Here is a 17,920-nt window from a genome sequence, read left to right on the forward strand (position 1 = left end):
ATACAATGCAACCCGACGGCATGGTCATTCATCTTGTAACGGGTCACACGACCCATTTGATCTCTCTATAAAAAATGGCATAAGATGGCACGATTCATTTACCTAGAATGGCACGATACCAATGTCAAATCTTTAGGTAACAAGATTTTCTCTCTTATTTTTATTCCAGGTAGAATATATATATTATATAATGATTCAAAGTAATATAAATTATAGTAAAAAATTAAATGCTGATTAATATCGTCTATCTTACCATAATTTAGATATTATATTCCTAACAAATGATCCGTTAATTACATTAAGAATTGAATGTTGTCAACTTAATGATTATCTTTTCTAACTCACTCCAACACTCCCCCTCAAGTTGGTAGGTAGATGTCTCGCAATCTCAACTTGTTGAGTGAGTCATGAAAATTTCTGTATATACTATTTTTGTAAGTATATCTGCTAATTGATCTTCAGATTTGACAAAAGTAGACCGAATTATCTTTGCTTCTAGATTTTTTTTAATAAAGTGTCGATCAACTTCCACATGCTTCGTTCAATCATGTTGAACTGGATTATGAGCACTAGCAAGCACTGCTTTATTATCACAAAATAAATCAATTTCATGATCAGGCGTAAAGCCTATTTCAGTTAATAGATTCCTTAGCCAGAGGAGTTCACATACCCCTTTGGTCATACCTCGGAATTCCACTTCAACGCTAGATAGAGCTGCCACATTCTGCTTCTTACTTTTCCAGGTGACTAGATTACCACAAATAAATGTAAAATACCTAGAGGTGAACTTCCTATCCGAAATTATACCAGCTCAATCAACATCTGTATACCCCTCAATCAATAAATGGTTGTTCTTTGTAAACATAAGTCTCTTTCCCGGAAATGACTTTAGATATTGGAGAATGTGAATCACCGCTCTCATGTGGTCTTTACTTGGGTTGTACATGAACTGGCTCACCACACTTACTGCATATGCAATATCAGGTCGAGTATGGGAGAGATAAATTAATTTCTCCACCAATTTTTGATACTTACCTTTGTCTATTGGAACCTGATCTGTGTATTCTCCAAGCCTATGATTTTAGATTATTTGGGTGTCCACAGATTTACAATCTAGTAGTCCAACTTCTGCCAATAAGTCAAGAACATATTTTCTTTGAGAAAGAAATATACCCTGCTTCGAGCGAGCAACTTCAATGCCCAAGAAATACTTCAATTCTCCAAGATTCTTCATTTCAAATTCGGTGGCCAGCCTCCTTTCTAAATTAGTCATTCCTTTTGAGTCATCTCCTGTAATGATTATATCATCCACATATACTATTAAAACAGTTATTTTACCCTAATGATGTTTTAAGAATAACGTGTGGTCTGAGTGGCTTTGCTTGAACCATATCTTTTCATGACAATAGTTAGACGACCAAACCATGCTCTAGGAGATTGCTTCAGCCCATACAAAGTTCTTTGCAACTTACATACCACTTTAGTTTGAGTATTTGCCCGATAACCTAGAGGCACTTCCGTATATATTTCTTCTTCTAGGTCACCATGGAGAAAAGCATTCTTTACATCAAACTGATGTAAAGACCAATCAAGATTTACTGCAAGAGACAACAGTACATTGACAGTATTTAATTTTGCTACTAGTGAAAAAGTTTCTTGATAGTGTATAACGTATATCTGTGTATAGTCTTTCGCTACCAGCCTTGCTTTGTATCTCTCAATCGATCCATTGGCGTTATATTTAATAGAAAATGCTCATTTGCATCCCACTATATTTTTATTCTCTAGTAGTGATACTAGCGTCCATGTCTTGTTTTTAAGCAACGCTGTCATCTCTTCTTCCATTGCTTGAGTCCACCTAGGATTTCCCAATGCCTCTTCTACACTTGTAGGAACTTGATTTGAGGATAGTTCAGATACAAAGTGTTTTAGAGGGTTGGATAACTTTAGTGTAGATACATAATTTGCAATGAGATATTTAGAATGCTTGGTTTTTCCTTCAGGAGAGTACCGGTTTGGAGGTTTACCCCTATTATGCCTGATCATAGTCAACAATAGTAGTTTTATCACTAGCATAAGGATGTACCTCAATGATATTCTCAGGAGATAGGTTGGTGGATACTAGCGAGGGAGGGGTCTCGAGCGGTACTTGCATGGAATTTCTTGGAACAGAATGAGATTCTTCCGGCAGGTTCACTATGTCGCCCGGATAGGGAGTGGTTCCTCCTGGGTAATCTTCTGAATAATTTGTTGTTTCTCTTAAGTCAAAAAGTGGAATGCTTGCTTCATTTAGTTAGTCATACGAGAGCCACGTAGTCCCTTCTGATATCGTCTCCCCCTGAAGGGAAGTAGTGGGGGAGTAAAATAATTCAAATTCCATGAAGGTAACATCCAGAGTAACATATGTATGGTGAGTCGATGGGTCATAATATCGATACCCCTTCTGGTGAGTACCATATCCCACAAAAACACAACGGATGACACGGGGATCAAGTTTGGTCCGTTGGGTTTCAGGAAGATGAACAAGAGTCACACATCCAAAAATACGAGGTGGAAGCATCAGAATGTTAGGTAATGACACTGAGGTCGCCAGAATTTGTAAAGGAGTTTGAAACCCCAATGCTTTGGAGGGCATTCGATTAATGAGATATACGGCAGTACAGACGGTGTCAGCCGAGAGGTGCTGCGAGGCATAGGCCCCAAGAAGGAGGGCTCGAGTAGTCACCAAGATATGTCGATTTTTTCGCTCCACAATACCATTCTATTGGAGAGTATGAGGGCAGGAGGTCTCGTGAATGAGATCATGTAAATTGAAATATTGACAGAAGGATTGATTAACATACTCGCCTCCATTATCGGAGCTAAGCGTCTTGATTTTAGACTCAAATTGTGTTTGAATAAGAGTTTGAAAAGATTGAAATATAGTGAACACTTCCTTTTTATGGTGCAGCAAATAAATCCAAGTCATGCGGATACAATCATCAATAAATGTCACAAACCATGGGTAACCAGACGACGTGGAATTTGGAGCAAGACCCTAAATATCCGAATGGACTAATGCAAACGGAATGTCACATTTATTATGTCGTAATGGATATGAGACTCTGTGGCTTTTTGCTAACAAACAAATTTCGCATTTAAAATCCATAGAAGATAAACTCAAAAATAACGCTGGAAACACATGCTGCAAATAACTGAAAGAATGGTGGCCCAGTCGACGATACCATAGAAGAACCTGTTGTGTTTGATAATCACTAGATGTGTGGTGAGCACTACCGTTGATAAAGTCATCCATGTAATTAAGTCCCCCTGCCCCTTAGTACCACGCCCAATGATCTCCTTTGTTAGAATATCCTGAATGATACAAAACGTGGGATAAATCAGTACAATACAATGCAAGCTTTTAGTAAGTTGGTCAATAGAAAGTAACTTGTGGGACAAGGAAGACATTAATAGGGTATTATATAAGGATAGGGTAGGGAACAATTGCACAGTCTCAGCCCCAATTACCAAAGATATGTTGTCATTAGCATTGACAATTATAGTTCACCTGGGAGGAGTGTGTTGAGTAAAATCGGTCACATCAAAAGTCATGTTATCCGTCGCACCAGAATCAAGTATCCATAAATGATTTATTATCCCCTGGATCGAGCAAAGAAGAGTATTACCTGAGGAAGTAAGTAGACCATTAGGTGGAAGGATGGACAGTTGTTGCTCGACTATCTAGCTTGGGCCATCTTGTCCAATGGTCTGGCCTAGATCAACGTTTTGCCCTATTGTTTGGGTAGCTGCTCCTGCCACTGCAACTCGGCCTGGTCTAACCATCGGACCAAACAAACTGTCCTCCTTTCCAACATCCCGCTCATCAACGAGGGATGCCTTGCTAAGTCCGCCTGCTTGGCTTGACCAAGAGCCTTGCCCACTGCTATCTTTCCTCTTACAGGCCTAGAGGTCGTGCCAGCAGTTGGGGTATCCATGAAGCTTAAAACAGTTGTCACGGGAGTGCTTAACACCACCACAATGCGAGCAAGGAAGGGCCTTGGTGGTAGGGTCTGTTCTCCTACCAAAACTCGGCTGAGAACCAACGTGAGGTGGAACCCGAGGGCTTGACCGAGGACCTCGGGTTGCTAAGCTTGCTCCATGTAGATCATTCACAGGGTGATTGGTCATTACTAATTGTCGAGTAGTCTCTCGACGAACATGGGCAAAAGCCTGCTCTAGTGTGGGAAACGACTGAAGCTGTAGGATATCACTGCGAATATTATCAAGGTGATCATCAAGACCATCCAGAAATAGGTAGACGCGGTCTTCTTGAACCAAGGAATCAAGGTGATCACCTAGATATTCCATAGGATTTGGTCGTCAAAAATCAATTTCCCGCCAAAGTCCTTGAAGATCTGAATAAAACTTCTCTAGAGAACCACCAGCTTGTTTAAGTCTTGTCACCCGACAATGAAGATCGTACACTTGAGAGGTGTCACTGCCATCAAAGTATGTCGTGGCCAGGACGCCCCATACTGATTTCGCGATTGGGAAGCGAATAAAATTCCCAATAAGGGAGGCATCTATATAGTTGGTTAGCCAACCTTTGACAATAGCATTCTCAGTATGCCATCGTCGAAAGGTCGGATCGACCAAGGCTGGCTGAGGGAAATCTCTATTGATATATCTCAATTTATCTTTGCCCGAGATATACATTTCAACCACTTGGGACCATAAAACATAGTTGGAGTCATCCAGCTTTACGCCTATTGGAGCTATAGCTATGTTGGATCCGAAGGTAATATGGCTGCCGAGTTACTTGGATTGAGTGATTAGGTCGGTTGAAGGAATTTCGACAACCATAGTAGAGGTTGTATCTGGCTCTGATACCATGTCAAACCTTTAGGTAGAAGATTTTCTCTCTTATTTTTTATTCACCGAGAATACATACATTATATAATGATACAAGGTAATATAAATTACAGTAAAAAATTAAATGTTAATTAATACCACCTACCCTACCATAATTTAGAAATCATATTCCTAACAAATGATCAGCTAATTACAATAAGAATTGAATGTTGCCAACTAAATGATTATCTTTCCTAACTCACTCCAACAACTAGGATGAAATATGCAAATTTACAAATGATGCAAAATGTTATAGTAACATGTATCAATGTTTCTTGTCCCCTCGGATGGATCTAGTGGCTAGCGCATGAGGTGTTGTTACAATGAGGTATGAGGTTCGAATCTCGACAAAACCGAGATAAATACCTCCCTTATGTACTAGTCACTATTCCAAAAGACTAATAACCGACCATGATTTACCTCCTCCGTGTTGACCTTGGAACGGATTGACGAGGGTGCTGAGACGAACGTATTCACCTTTTACCACAATATATCAATGTTTCTTCCAAAGTGAGATCATAAATTATATGCTAAAAAGGGAAATGAGATAAGCAATACAAGTTCTGCAAATTATAATATCTAGATTTCAAAAAATGTTAACCCCCAAATCCAATCCCATTGTTGGAGGGCGATAAGTAAACAGTGGGAAGTGCCATCAAAATCATGTTTTAAAACAAGGAGAGAGATCTTAGACTTCATATGCCGCACTCGGGTGGCACAATTCGAGAAAGGAGACCTGCCAAACAAGACATTCACAGGCGACACGGGAATCTGTTAGCGGCTAATTAAGATCATAGGAAGAGATAGCCATTTAACTGCAGTACCTTGTAATGGAAATGCCGATATGCTGCAAAACTCAATCAGGTGGGGGGCACAGTTTTCACCTTCTGGTTTCAGTAAAAGAATAAGCAATAGACGAATTTAGCAAGAAAGCAATAATTATCGTTCTTCTCGAATGTTTCTAGATAGGCAAGATTTACCGTATCAGAATTGAGCCGGCCATTGACCTTAGATGAATCTTGTGAGAACCTGAAAAGGAAGTTACATGCAGAAGAACATAATCATATTAGTGAATTGTGTCGAGAAAAGGTCTGCTAGTATATTTACTAAACTAAAGGTGTCAATACGTTGAGCCCGAGCTAGGTCCAGCCTAGCACAAAATGGACCAGCAAGGTCGGATGTGACATGGATCGATCATGGCTCTTGCTTTAAACCGAGATTTTATAGGTGCCAATTTTGTGGCTCTTGCTTTAAACCGAGATTTTGTCACCTGAGGTCTCTAAGAATCCAACAAACAATTTTACTCATCTAGATTTCGTTTTACAGAACAATCTCTCGCAAAAAACAAGGTAAGGCACCGCATGACGGGAGCTTCGTGCACCAAGCTATCTTTTTGGAAAGGGAGCCTTGACGTAACGGTAAAATATCTTGGAAAACAAGACAAACATATCCAATATGTTGGGAAAAGATAAATTGTTAGAGAATTTAAACTAAACTAATTTTCTTACTGCCTTTTTTTAGAAACAAATTATATAATCAGATAATATAATATAATTATTATGTTAATGGCTAAAGTTTAGTCCTTACACCACATTCAATTGGGTATTTGATTAAATTAATGATTATAATAATATTATGGGTGAATTCTAATCATTGTGAATGTTTTTTTATTAATAAGTTGTCCGCAAGCTTTAGTTGTAGGAGATGACCGCGGACTTCGGGAACTTCCTTTTTCTACTGCTATTTATACCATACGAAGGTATATAGTGTTGGATCAAAAGCGCTAGAGGAGGGTGAATAGCGCTCGTGACTATTTCGTTCGATTTAAAACAGAGTCGAAAATACACAGCGGAATTAAGTAAAGAAAAGAGCACACGCAAACACAAGTAGTTACTTGGTTCGGAGCCTGTGTCGACTCCTACTCCAAGGCCCACGCTCGTTGAGCGTTTACGTTGGACAACAACTATAATCTCGTAAAGATAGTTACAAATTTCAAGTACAATTAATAATGAAATATACCAACGATAAGATTAATAGTAGATTATGAGCTCTGGGGTCGTCGGCGTCAAGTTACAGCTTCGTCGGAACTTCTAGCTGGCAGCCGGTTGCGTAAGGATTGCTTTTCTTGTGTTGTTCTAACTGCTGCCTCGAGGTCCCCTTTTATACACTGCTGGAGGCGCCTCCAAGACTGTCCGAGGCGCCTCCAGGCCTCCCGAGTCGCCCACGTGGATCAGCACAGAACTGGTCGCACCTTATCAGCTTGAAGGCGCCTTCAAACCACTCCAAGGCGTCTCCAAGCCTTGGTCTGAGGCGCCTCCAGCTCCCTCCGAGGCGCCTCCAGCACTGCTTCGCGGCCAACTCACATTCTTCACCCGAGGCGCCTCCAAGCTCTATGGAGGCGCCTCGGACACTGTTCATCCAAGGCTTGTCTTGCTCATTTGTCCCTGCAAAGTATGTTAGTTCACCCAACATACACATACCCTGCAAGACAAAGTTAGCACACATAAAATATGACAAATTAAGTGATTTGACAGTCATCGGACTGTCCGAGTCTGACTTCGGATTTCCGACCGAAAACCCTAGGTCGACCCGACGCCTACTGTTCCCTCTGCGGGGAACGCGTCCTCACCTACTCCTCTCAGGAGATTTACCTGATGTCAGTCCGATCCTCCAGACCGACTGGACTTTGCGCCTAAGGTTACCACCTCCTAGAACCTAGGGTTACCGCCCCCTAGGGTTTTTCTCCACCTAGGGTTACCGCCCCCTAGGACCTAAGGTTGCCACCCCTTAGGGTTTTTCTCCACTTAGGGTTATCACCCCCTAGGATCTAAGGTTACCACCCCCCCCCCCCCTCCCCGCCCCGCCCCCGCCCCCGCCCCGTAGGATTTCTCCACCCCTAGGGTTTTTCCTCAACCTAGGGTTACCACCCCCTAGAACCTAAGGTTACCGCCCCTTAAGATTTTCCACCTGTCTAACCGCAGTTAAGATTTTCCTGCACACTTGTTTAAGCTCATTAGATAACAAAATAACTTAACTTGAACTCTTTGACATAATCAAAACACCGGTTCGATCGTTGGATGTTTCCCGCACCAACATATAAATATAACCCTATTGGTAAATATGTTTTGTAAATATTATAATCAAGTCGAGAAGATCATGTCTATTTGATTATATAATGTGTACTTAAATCTATGCCCGAAGACTGTGTCACCAAATTTATGCCCTAACAATCATGTCCATAGAAATGGATTCTACTTGAATTCCTCGGAGAGTTAGATTACCGCCAACCACAAAAGACACTCTTTGATAGAGTTGGCATCATGCTTCTGAGATTTTATTAAATTAACTTTTTTGAGTAAGATCCGATCTACAGATGTTATCCTTGACTTTGATGTGTATAAACTATATTGTTATCAAGTATGTGCAAGTCTGATGAACATGAGGAAGTAGAATTGAGTATTATGATCGATTGTAAATTATATTCAACCCATTTTATATCATGATCCCTATAATATTTGATATAGATTAAATGGTCATATTCAGGAACCTTTTTCTGACATATATTGCTTCCAATTTTTGTAATTTTCTCAAACAAAACAAATCAATAATAATAATAATAATAATAATGATAATGATAAAACAAAATATTCAAAAATTGATCATTTATGGAGATGCTCATTTTCCAATGAAGTGAGTCAAATTTCAGTCTGGTAAAATCAAGGAAAGAAACCAGCAAGTCGCATGTTCAAAATACGATAAACAAAGACAACCAATTCACCTGATTGCTCTTGCTTTCATTTTTTCCTCCTCTGAAGTAGTAAGCTTCGAGTTTGGTGCAAATCGTTCCAATCTAGCCTTCTTCTTTGCCGCTTCATCAACTGGATTATCAACCTTGAGCCCGAACCTAAGATATGGAAAACAAGGAGGCTTTACAATTGGAGGGCAAAACAACTAATACTTTGTGCTGGAGCAAAAGTAAGCACCTCTCTGCCCGGGCTTTTCTTTTTTGTTCTTCTGCTTGTCTCGCAATCTTGCTTCCACTCATGTTTGAATCGATTCCAAACCTGAAAATAAGATTTAACGAAATTAATGGAGAAATGAGTATAAACTCCTCGCATTTAAAAAGGTAAAGCTTAGATAAATTGACAAATCAACAGAAAAATAATTGGGGGAAGCCAATATTCATGATTTAAAATTGAGGAAAGAGGTCTGCAAAGAAAATCAAGAATAGGCTAGTGTTTATGCGAAACAAAGCAGACATACATAACAGGAGCAAGATACAATGATAAGATTACAGTTAATATGATATATTATTAGCTATTTGACTAAAATGCCTCATGCCCAGGCCACACCTAACAGAAAATTTGAGAATTGATTGGCATTTAAGCATAGAAAGTAACCATTATCAAGTCAATAGAAGATAAAAAAAAAAACAAACGAGATGATAACCAAGACATTGATCAAATATAAAGACCAAGTACCAGCATTATTACTATTATATTCTATCAAAACAATTTTGAACCACAATTGTTCCCCACTGCAAGTGTTTATGCTCATTAAAGGGGACAAGGTGAAGTACTAGTAATTTGGAGAAAGCAACATAAAGTATTAAGAAGATTAACTTGCACCATTTCTCACCAAAACAGGATCCTAGATCAGTTATGAAAGGCTGATAACAAGATCTTTTCCCTACTATTGAGCTTCATTTCCTCCGATAGCATTACCTAAATAATAAGAAAATCAAGTATATTTGTTTGTTACCAATCTAACTATTTCTTCCTTTACCTCTCCTTGTTCTTAGTCATTCATGCTCCCCTTAGATGCACAGGGGCAACTTTTAGAGCCCGAATCGATAAGGAAAGGGCATAGACGACCACCCTCCCACCACTGTCAAGCCCGGCACAAGCACGGCATGAGCCCCCAAAGAATGATAGATGTACTATACATCCGGTCATGCGTAACAAAATCAAGGAAAGCGATCACCCGATCAATAGATGTATTAATGGGGTAATGCTCCAAACCCATGTTCAATCAACCTTAGCAATACTGTAAATATCCTGTGGTAATTTTGATGTGATCAATTAAGTCAAATTAGGTCATGTTGTCTTTTGATGCCTTGTGTCTAAGTGTACAGGAACTTAGGAGCACAGGAAGTCGAGCGAAAGACACAGCTAACGAGAAGGACGACACAGGAGAGAGTCGACGGGCTCGGTGTGTCCGAGGGACGAGGCACTGCGCAAGAGTACACTAGTGGACGAGAAGAAAACATGTGGCGTTTCCGAAGGACAAGAAGCTGGAGCGAAAAGTTGCTCGAGAAAGCCAGAAAATGAGTTTGGATGAGTCCTATTCTGGATGACCGAAATCACCCAAGCGAACGGAGCCGGAACGGGGAGAAATCGGACAGTCAACACGATGTTGACTGTCCGGGGTGCCGGACCCAATCTAGGTGCCCAAACCTGGTCCGGGCGCCCGAATTCCCTGGGCGGCCCTAGGGGTGCCTCGTCCAAGGGTTGTATCGGCGCGGTCCGCCCAAGCGCCCGAACCAGTAAACTTATCTTCAACGAGCCGTTGTCGTTGTGAATAGAGTTTTATCCACACCCAGGCGCCCGAACCCATTCCAGGCGCCCGAAGCTAACCGACCAACAGGCTTTAAATAAAGCCCTGGTCTTCTCTTCTCAAACAACACAATCTACTTCAATTCTAGTTCTGTTCTTAGTTTAAGAGCTTAATTTCCGTATACGAGGCTTCTCCACCTTCAACATTTTGTTCAAAAAGGAGATTTTCATAGTGAGCTCATTTGCCTTGGAGTAACAATCCTTTGATTTCCAACCAAGTAAAACACTGCTTATCTCGTACTTTTGTTTATGCTTAATATTTTAATTAAGTGTGCAATCGATTAAGCCCGATCGAGTTGAGAAAGGTATTCTTTGTTTTACATTGTGCAGGGCAATTCATCCCCCTCTTATTGACCGCCAAGGGACCAACAAGTAGTATCAGAGTCCAACCGTTTCAAAAGGACTAACCGCCGACCGAACATCTACCCGCCTAAGTTCAAAGGGGAGTTCGGGATTTGGAAAAAGAAGATGAAGGTATTCTTCAAAACTGACTTTGAATTATTAATAATAATGAAGTATGGTTTTATAGCACCAAAGGATCGACAAAGGAAAAACAAAGAAAAATACCAATGGACGAAAAGGAGCAAGCCGACTTTGTGGCAAACGACAAGACAGAATTTCATTTGCTGAGTGTTTTACCGTCTCAAGAAGTCAACTGGATCGAAGCCTACCAGTCAGCCAAGGAGCTCTAGAAGAAATTCCTGAAACTACACGAAGGGACCTCGAAGGCTAAACTCGTGAGACGGGACCTGCTCCGGAACCAGATCAGCAACCTTCGGTTAGAAGAAGGCGAAACTGTTGCACACCTCCACTCAAGGATCAAAGAACTCATCACCGGACTCACGAATTTCGGAGAAAATGTAACCAACCGAGATTCGCTAAGGTATGCACTTAACGCTTTTCCTAAGACTCCTGAATGGTCAACCTTAATAGATGCATACTTCATCTCTAGGGACTTAGAGGTAAGTAATTTAGAAAAAACTTTTTTCAACTTTTGAAATTTATGAGTTTAGATGTGCAGATCTAAAGGAGTCAAAGCACAACATTGCCTTAAAGGCAAAAATAGACAAACCGGATTCCGAAACATCCCTCGATGATGACGAAATGGCATTTATGGTAAGAAAATTCAAAAAGTTTTTTAGAACTAATAAATTTAATCAAGTGCATGTCAAAAGAAGGAAAAGAAAGGTGAGATGCTACTACTGCAATGAAGAAGAGCACGTGAAAGACAACTAACTGCCCAAAACTGAAGAGCAAGGACAAGGATAAGGTCAAGAACAAAAGACCAACCCAGAAAAAACACAAGAACCTAAAGGCGACATGGGACGAAACGTCATTAGAATCAGAGATTGAAGCCTACGTCGGACTTGCACTAATGGCAAGTCATGAAGAAGGTGATGAAGCAAGCTCATAAAAGATAAGCATCGAGAGCATCGATGAAGGGGGAGCAACGTCAGAAACAAGCAGCTCTACAAGGGGAGCCTCAAATAACGGGATCGACAAGGTAAGTTAAGTACGGTCTCTACCTCCTGACCAGCTATATGAATTTATTAAAATATTATCAAAACATTCCTGTAAATTAGAAAATCAGAATAAAAAATTATTAACAAAAAACAAACAGCTAAAAGGAACTTTAGTAAGATCTTGTCAACTAGAAGATTTTGACAAAATAAAATTAGAAAATGAAAAATTACAAGAACAAATAGAGAATTTAAAAAATTCTACATGTTCGAATATTGCTAATTCCAATTTTAAAAATTATCAAGGACAAAATTGGCATTTTAGATATCACAAGAGTCAAATTAGAAAATTATCAAGAAAATATGTTCCTAGAAAATTCTTGATTAATCCACTAGATAGGAATCTATATTGGTTCCAAAATCGTGCTTAAATAAAATTCTTATGCATGTTTCACTTTTAATTTGATTTAATATTGTTTTTGTTTAGAATTGTCTAAATAAATTGTGTCATATAATTTTTTTTGTTCGAAATTAATTAGAGATTAATTTTTTCTGAGAAAAATGATTTTATTTCTTATCTGTAGAAAAAATTTCAAAATTTTTTGTCAGTTGTATTAACTCTTATAAATTTTTTAATAAAAATCATATTCTTCAATTTAAAAATATTTCGCAATACTATTTCTTGCAAAATTTATTTTTCTATCAAAATTTATCATATTCTCTATCCAAGGAAATATTTTCAAATTTTTTTTACCATTTTTAATTTTCTATGAATTATTTATTCAAATGATAATTTTTAATATTAAAAATTCTAGAAGATTAAATTTTTGAAAATTCATTTTTTCTGTAAAAATACTTGTTCTATTACATTCTCAGAAAATTTTTCACGGTTTTTTGAACTTAGAAAGTATTTTTAAGTAATTTTTAAAGAAAATATGTCTTTATGTAGAAAAGAATTTATTATTGCTTAAATTAATTTCAATTTTTCGTGAAAATTTTATCTCTGCTTTGGATATGTCTATTTAACCATTAAAAAAATTTTCAAAATTTTCCCACGATTAAAAATATTTTTTCAAATTAGTTTTTCCAAAAATGGTTTATATATTGTAAAAATCTATATTTTTGAAATTTAAAGTTCATGATTTTTCTGGATGATAGTCACTGTATTTTATCTCTTAGACTATGTTTTAAATTTACTTCATGTTATTTTCATAGCATACTCCTATTTTTAATGTGATCAAAGGGGGAGAATTAGAAGTTAAGTCTAGGGGGCGGGTACATCTTGATTTTTGCATATTTTTTTAATTGCAAAATTTATACTTGTTACCTTACTATTATTTGTTTTTGTTTTACCCTAACTTAACTTGGTTTGCTCACATCAAAAAGGGGGAGATTGTAAGTACCCGTGGTAGTTTTATGTGATCAATCGACTCAAGTTAGGTCTTGTTGTCTTTTAATGCCTTGTGTCTAAGTGTGCAAGAACTTAGGAGCACAGGAAATCGAGCGAAAGACGCAGCTAGCGAGAACGATGGCACGAGAAAGTCAACGGGCTCGGTGCGTCCGAGGGACGAGGCGTTGCAGAAGAGTACGCTAGCGGACGAGAAGGAAGCACGCAGTATTTTCGAGGGACGAGAAGTCGGATCAAAAGATTGTTCGAGAAGGTCGGAAAATGGGTTCGGGTGAGCCCTATTCTAGATGGCCGAAATCACCCAAGCGAACAAAGCCGGAACGAGGAGAAATCGGACGTCCAGTCAACATGATGTTCACTGGGGCGCCTGGATCAAGTCCAAGAGCCTGGACGGTTCGAGCAACCGGATCCCCTGGACGCCCCCGGGGGTGCCTCGTCCAAGGGGGTCGTATCGGCGCGGTCCAGGCACCCGGACCAGTAAACTTATCTTCAGTGAGTCGTTGTCGTCGTGGATAAAATTTTATCCACACTCAAGCGCTCAGACCCATTCTAGGTGCCCGGAGCTGACCGACTAGCAGGCTTTAAATAGAGTCATGGTCTTCTCTTATCAAACAACACACTCTGTACTTCAATTCTAGTTCTGTTTTTAGTTTACGAGCTTAATTTCCGTGTACGAGGCTTCTCCGCCTCCAATGTTTTGTTTGAGAAGATCGTCATAGTGAGCTCATTTATGAGTAGCAATCCTCTGATTGCCAACCAAGTAAAACACTACTTGTCTCGTACTTCTTTTTATGCTTTATATTTAAATTAAGTGTGTAATCGATTAAGCTTGATCGAGTTGAGAAAGATATTCTTTGTTTTACATTATGCAGGGCAATTCACTCCTCTTGCCGGTCGCCAAGGGACCAACAGTTCCCCCATTAATACACCTGATCGAAGAACCTCCAAGGCAGAAGAAAACCTTATGAAAGGGGTCGGGCAGTGGGTGTGGTAGTAGGAAGGTTAACAATTAGTCTTGGAGGCGGCCACTTTCCTTGATTTTGTTGCACATGACCGGATGTATAGTACTACCTCTTTGGGGTGTTTGGGGGCTCATGCCGGGCTTGTTCTGGGCTTCTTTAAGTAAAAGTAAAATTCTAATGTAAGTCCATCACAACTAAAATAAAATTGACTTGATCCAACCTGATTGCAATCATGATCTGAAGTCTAAAGTAAACTAAAGTAATACAAAACTTCTTACAAAACAAACTAAAGCTGAGTTATCAAATTCAATTCATATATGCCAGACCCAATTTCTATTTACAAAATCACAATACAATAAACAATATAACTGATGGGAGGTGGCGTTGATAAAGAAGCTGAATTTGAAACCAAGTAGAGACTAAACAAAAACATAGTTTCAAGGAACTAGGGTTTGAGACCCTATTCTAAGACAGAACTAGATATTCAATCATATCTATCAACCACTATCCATACGTTCTAACCTGGCCAATACATTCGTTATTATCTAGAACCATAATCTCCAAGCCAGCATGGTTCCATTTTTTTTCAAGAGGTTAAGTTGCAGGAATTACAAATCCCTTCTTTTATTTCAGAAAAAGAAATCAAAACAAAAGCATGAATTTGCATGTGTATAAAGGGGAACAAACTTAGACAGTTCGAAATCAAGGAACTAGAACACAGATTGAAACTTTCACCTCTCTGCTCGAGAATTTCGCTTCTCCTCTTCGGAAAGCACCACCTGCACCCCAAATCTCTCGGCTCGCCGAAGCTTCCTTTCAAGATCGGTGACAGGGCTTGTCTCGGAAACACTCGCGGAGCCTGAGCTGACCCCGACAAGCTTACCCGCCCTCCGCCCTTCCGCCCGCCCCTGCTTTCCATCCTCCTCCGCGTTCCCATGCACATTGGACTGATGTGGGGCAGGAGGAGCAAGCTTCGTGGCAAAGGGCGCCGCCCCAGCGAGAGGATCCTCCATTGCCGCTTCCGAGAGAGGCAGATCCATGGCTTTCGCGGCCGGGCTCAGCGAAGCCCTTCGGATTCGACCCTACGCCGACGGAACGTACTGAAAGAACAGTCTATTGAGTTTCCATATTTGCATAAATTTAACAACCAATTTAAAAAAATAAATTTAATGATATATTTCTAAAATAATATTTTATAAAAATTATTAATTTTTATAATAAACTAATTTATAGATAATAATTTGAAGGAAACGTTTAGATACATAAATTTAGGGATTAGATTATTTCACCATCCTTTAATTCATATGAGCTGCGATGAATAGATATTTAATGATAGAGTTTTCTCATTATAACGGCAGGACTTTTCTCAATTTTTTAGATATTTAATGATGGAGTTTTAATATTAAAAAACTAATAAATAAAATTTTCTTTTGGACAATTGATCTAGATGATTACTAGTGCAAAATCTAAGGATTAGAAATTAATCGATATTAAGTTAACCTTTTTCATGTATGCTAAAGAGGAAGTACTTTAAGTTAGAACCCTAATTATTTTTGGGCAAAAGACTTGATAAGTTGGGTTAAGTAGTTTAACTTAAATATATTATCGAACATAAAAAATAGAGAGATTGTTAATGCAATCGACTTTAAGGTTTTGATGTTTGTTTCACAATATATTTAATGAAGTTTAGTCAGATCAAGGTTGATTGGATGACTAGCAAGAGAAGGATGAGAAACCTACCGAGTAACTAGTCCTAACTACGGTTAGGCAAGGAAAGTCCTAGTCACGGCTAAGCAGGGGAAATCTTGATAAATCATGGAAATTAGGTAAAAGGATTTGGTAAGTCTAGATAATTTGATATCGAACCCCTAGTGGCTGATTCGATGCTGAGTCTTGATGAGTGAAGTTAGATGGTGAAAGATTCTGGTGAATAAAGTTTGGTGGTGAAAACTCTAAGGGGGGGGGGGGGGGTAACCCTAGGTCTTAGTGAGTGAAGACAAGTGATGAAAACCCTAGGAGGAGGTAATCTTAAGTAGCGAGAAGTCTTGGAGAAGTGAACTCCAAGCAAGGTTCATCGAAAGGTTTTTGGTCGATTGCAACAGTCAACCGGACGAGTGGATCTTGGTAAATCTATGTTTAGTTTTACCGTAGTATTTTGCATTACTATTATTGCTATTGACTAATTTAGTATTGCAGGAAAAGTCTTAGTAGATCAGACGATCGGACACTAAGCAGAGAAAGTCCAAACAAGTCTAAAGGACCAAATGTTTGACAAGTAGGTTGACGTAAACAATTGGAATGGAGCAATGGAGAGGTCGTGTCCCGAGAAGGGATAAACCCTAGGTCGGTGATTCAACTGAAGAAACCGAGAGGTTTTTAAGTTGAGATCAAGACAGATCTTACTGTCTTTTTTCTTACTCATGCAGCATTATACTACTGTGATAATTTTGTATTATAGGGATGTTTTATAAACTATGTAAACTAACTCTACTTCGCAAAAACCAAGTGAATCGGTCGACTGAATAAGAAGTTTAATCAACCATATCTAGCTAATGTGACAGTGTTAGATTGTGCAGAGCAAAGATGGAATTCAGGTGGATCAGACGTTAGAACCCAAGGATCGGTCGACCGAACCAATTTTGGTATACACAGTGGCATATTCAAATCGCAGTGAAGAAGGAAGTTTCAGGGATCGATCGATCGATCAAGGTGATCAGTCGACCGAACAACTAATGCAATAAATGACACGAAGATCAGATCTCGGTGAAAAAGGAAGGTTAGTTGATCAGTCGACCGATAGGAAGATCGATTGATTGAACTGATCAGTCAACTGAATGTGGCTTATAAAAGGACCTTGAGATCAGCATCAACAAAAAGAATTTTGGTGCAACCTTCTGATCTTCGATTCTTTTGTTTGTGCTACTATAATTCTGTGTGCAAACCATGACGCCGAAGAGCTCTGACTAATCTTCATCTTATTACTTCATTGTTAGTATATTTACTTTTAGCTTGCATAATCCTTTGTAAAAATCTTTGTATGAATTACTGCTTTTCTGAAGGTTTCGGAAAGAGGAATTTTAGCAGATTACCCTATGGTGTGATCAAGGATTGCGGGTCTTAGAGTAGGAGTCGACATAGGCTCCAAACCAAGTAACTACCTGAGTCACTTGTATTAATTTTGCTATTTTATTCCGTTGCTTATTCTGATTCACTTTTATGATAAAAGAAAAAAATTTAACGAGTGATATTCAAACCCCCCCCCCTCTATCACATTTTCGATCATTCAATTAATATCAGAGCAGGTTGCTCTGAATTAACTAAATCGTTTTTCAAACACTTTAAAAATCTTTTCTTTTATTTTTGTTAAAAAGATTTTACTCTATTTTTTTGTATTCCTTTCATAATTTTATACCGCACTACTAATCTCAAGATGAAGTCTTGGAAATTTATTTTTTATTTGTTTTCTTGCAAGAAGGTCGATATCCTATCAAGAAGGGAGAAGTATCTATGAACCTCCACCGTACGATCAAGTCTACTTCAATTCCTGGAGGCGAATGATGGAATGTTTCGTAAGAAGTGACA

At 39.0% G+C, this 17,920-nt stretch overlaps 1 protein-coding gene across 1 annotated transcript; it reads right to left on the reverse strand.

Annotated features, from left to right (window-relative positions):
• Positions 1-5,441: 5,441 nt before the first annotated feature.
• On the reverse strand, positions 5,442-15,447 carry LOC122052167 (protein MODIFIER OF SNC1 11-like). The gene is made up of 6 exons (XM_042613568.1): positions 15,074-15,447; positions 8,877-8,957; positions 8,672-8,797; positions 5,874-5,922; positions 5,718-5,780; positions 5,442-5,629 (listed from the first exon to the last, which is right to left on the reverse strand). Exons 1-5 carry the CDS (start codon positions 15,376-15,378, stop codon positions 5,754-5,756), a joined length of 588 nt encoding a protein of 195 aa, XP_042469502.1. The 5' UTR covers positions 15,379-15,447; the 3' UTR covers positions 5,442-5,629; positions 5,718-5,753.
• Positions 15,448-17,920: the final 2,473 nt, after the last annotated feature.

Source organism: Zingiber officinale, chromosome 3A (genome assembly GCF_018446385.1).
Source record: "Zingiber officinale cultivar Zhangliang chromosome 3A, Zo_v1.1, whole genome shotgun sequence".
NCBI classification, from domain to species: domain Eukaryota; kingdom Viridiplantae; phylum Streptophyta; class Magnoliopsida; order Zingiberales; family Zingiberaceae; genus Zingiber; species Zingiber officinale.

What these genes read in the sequence shown, in the direction of transcription:
- LOC122052167 (XM_042613568.1), bottom strand. Translation starts at nt 15,378, where the DNA reads ATGGATCTGCCTCTCTCGGAAGCGGCAATGGAGGATCCTCTCGCTGGG. An exon ending in CGAAATTCTCGAGCAGAGAG is followed by an intron (nt 8,958 to 15,073) that starts GTGAAAGTTTCA and finishes TCTTATTTTCAG; the next exon opens with GTTTGGAATCGATTCAAACA. An exon ending in ATGAAAGCAAGAGCAATCAG is followed by an intron (nt 5,923 to 8,671) that starts GTGAATTGGTTG and finishes CTTCCTTTTCAG; the next exon opens with GTTCTCACAAGATTCATCTA.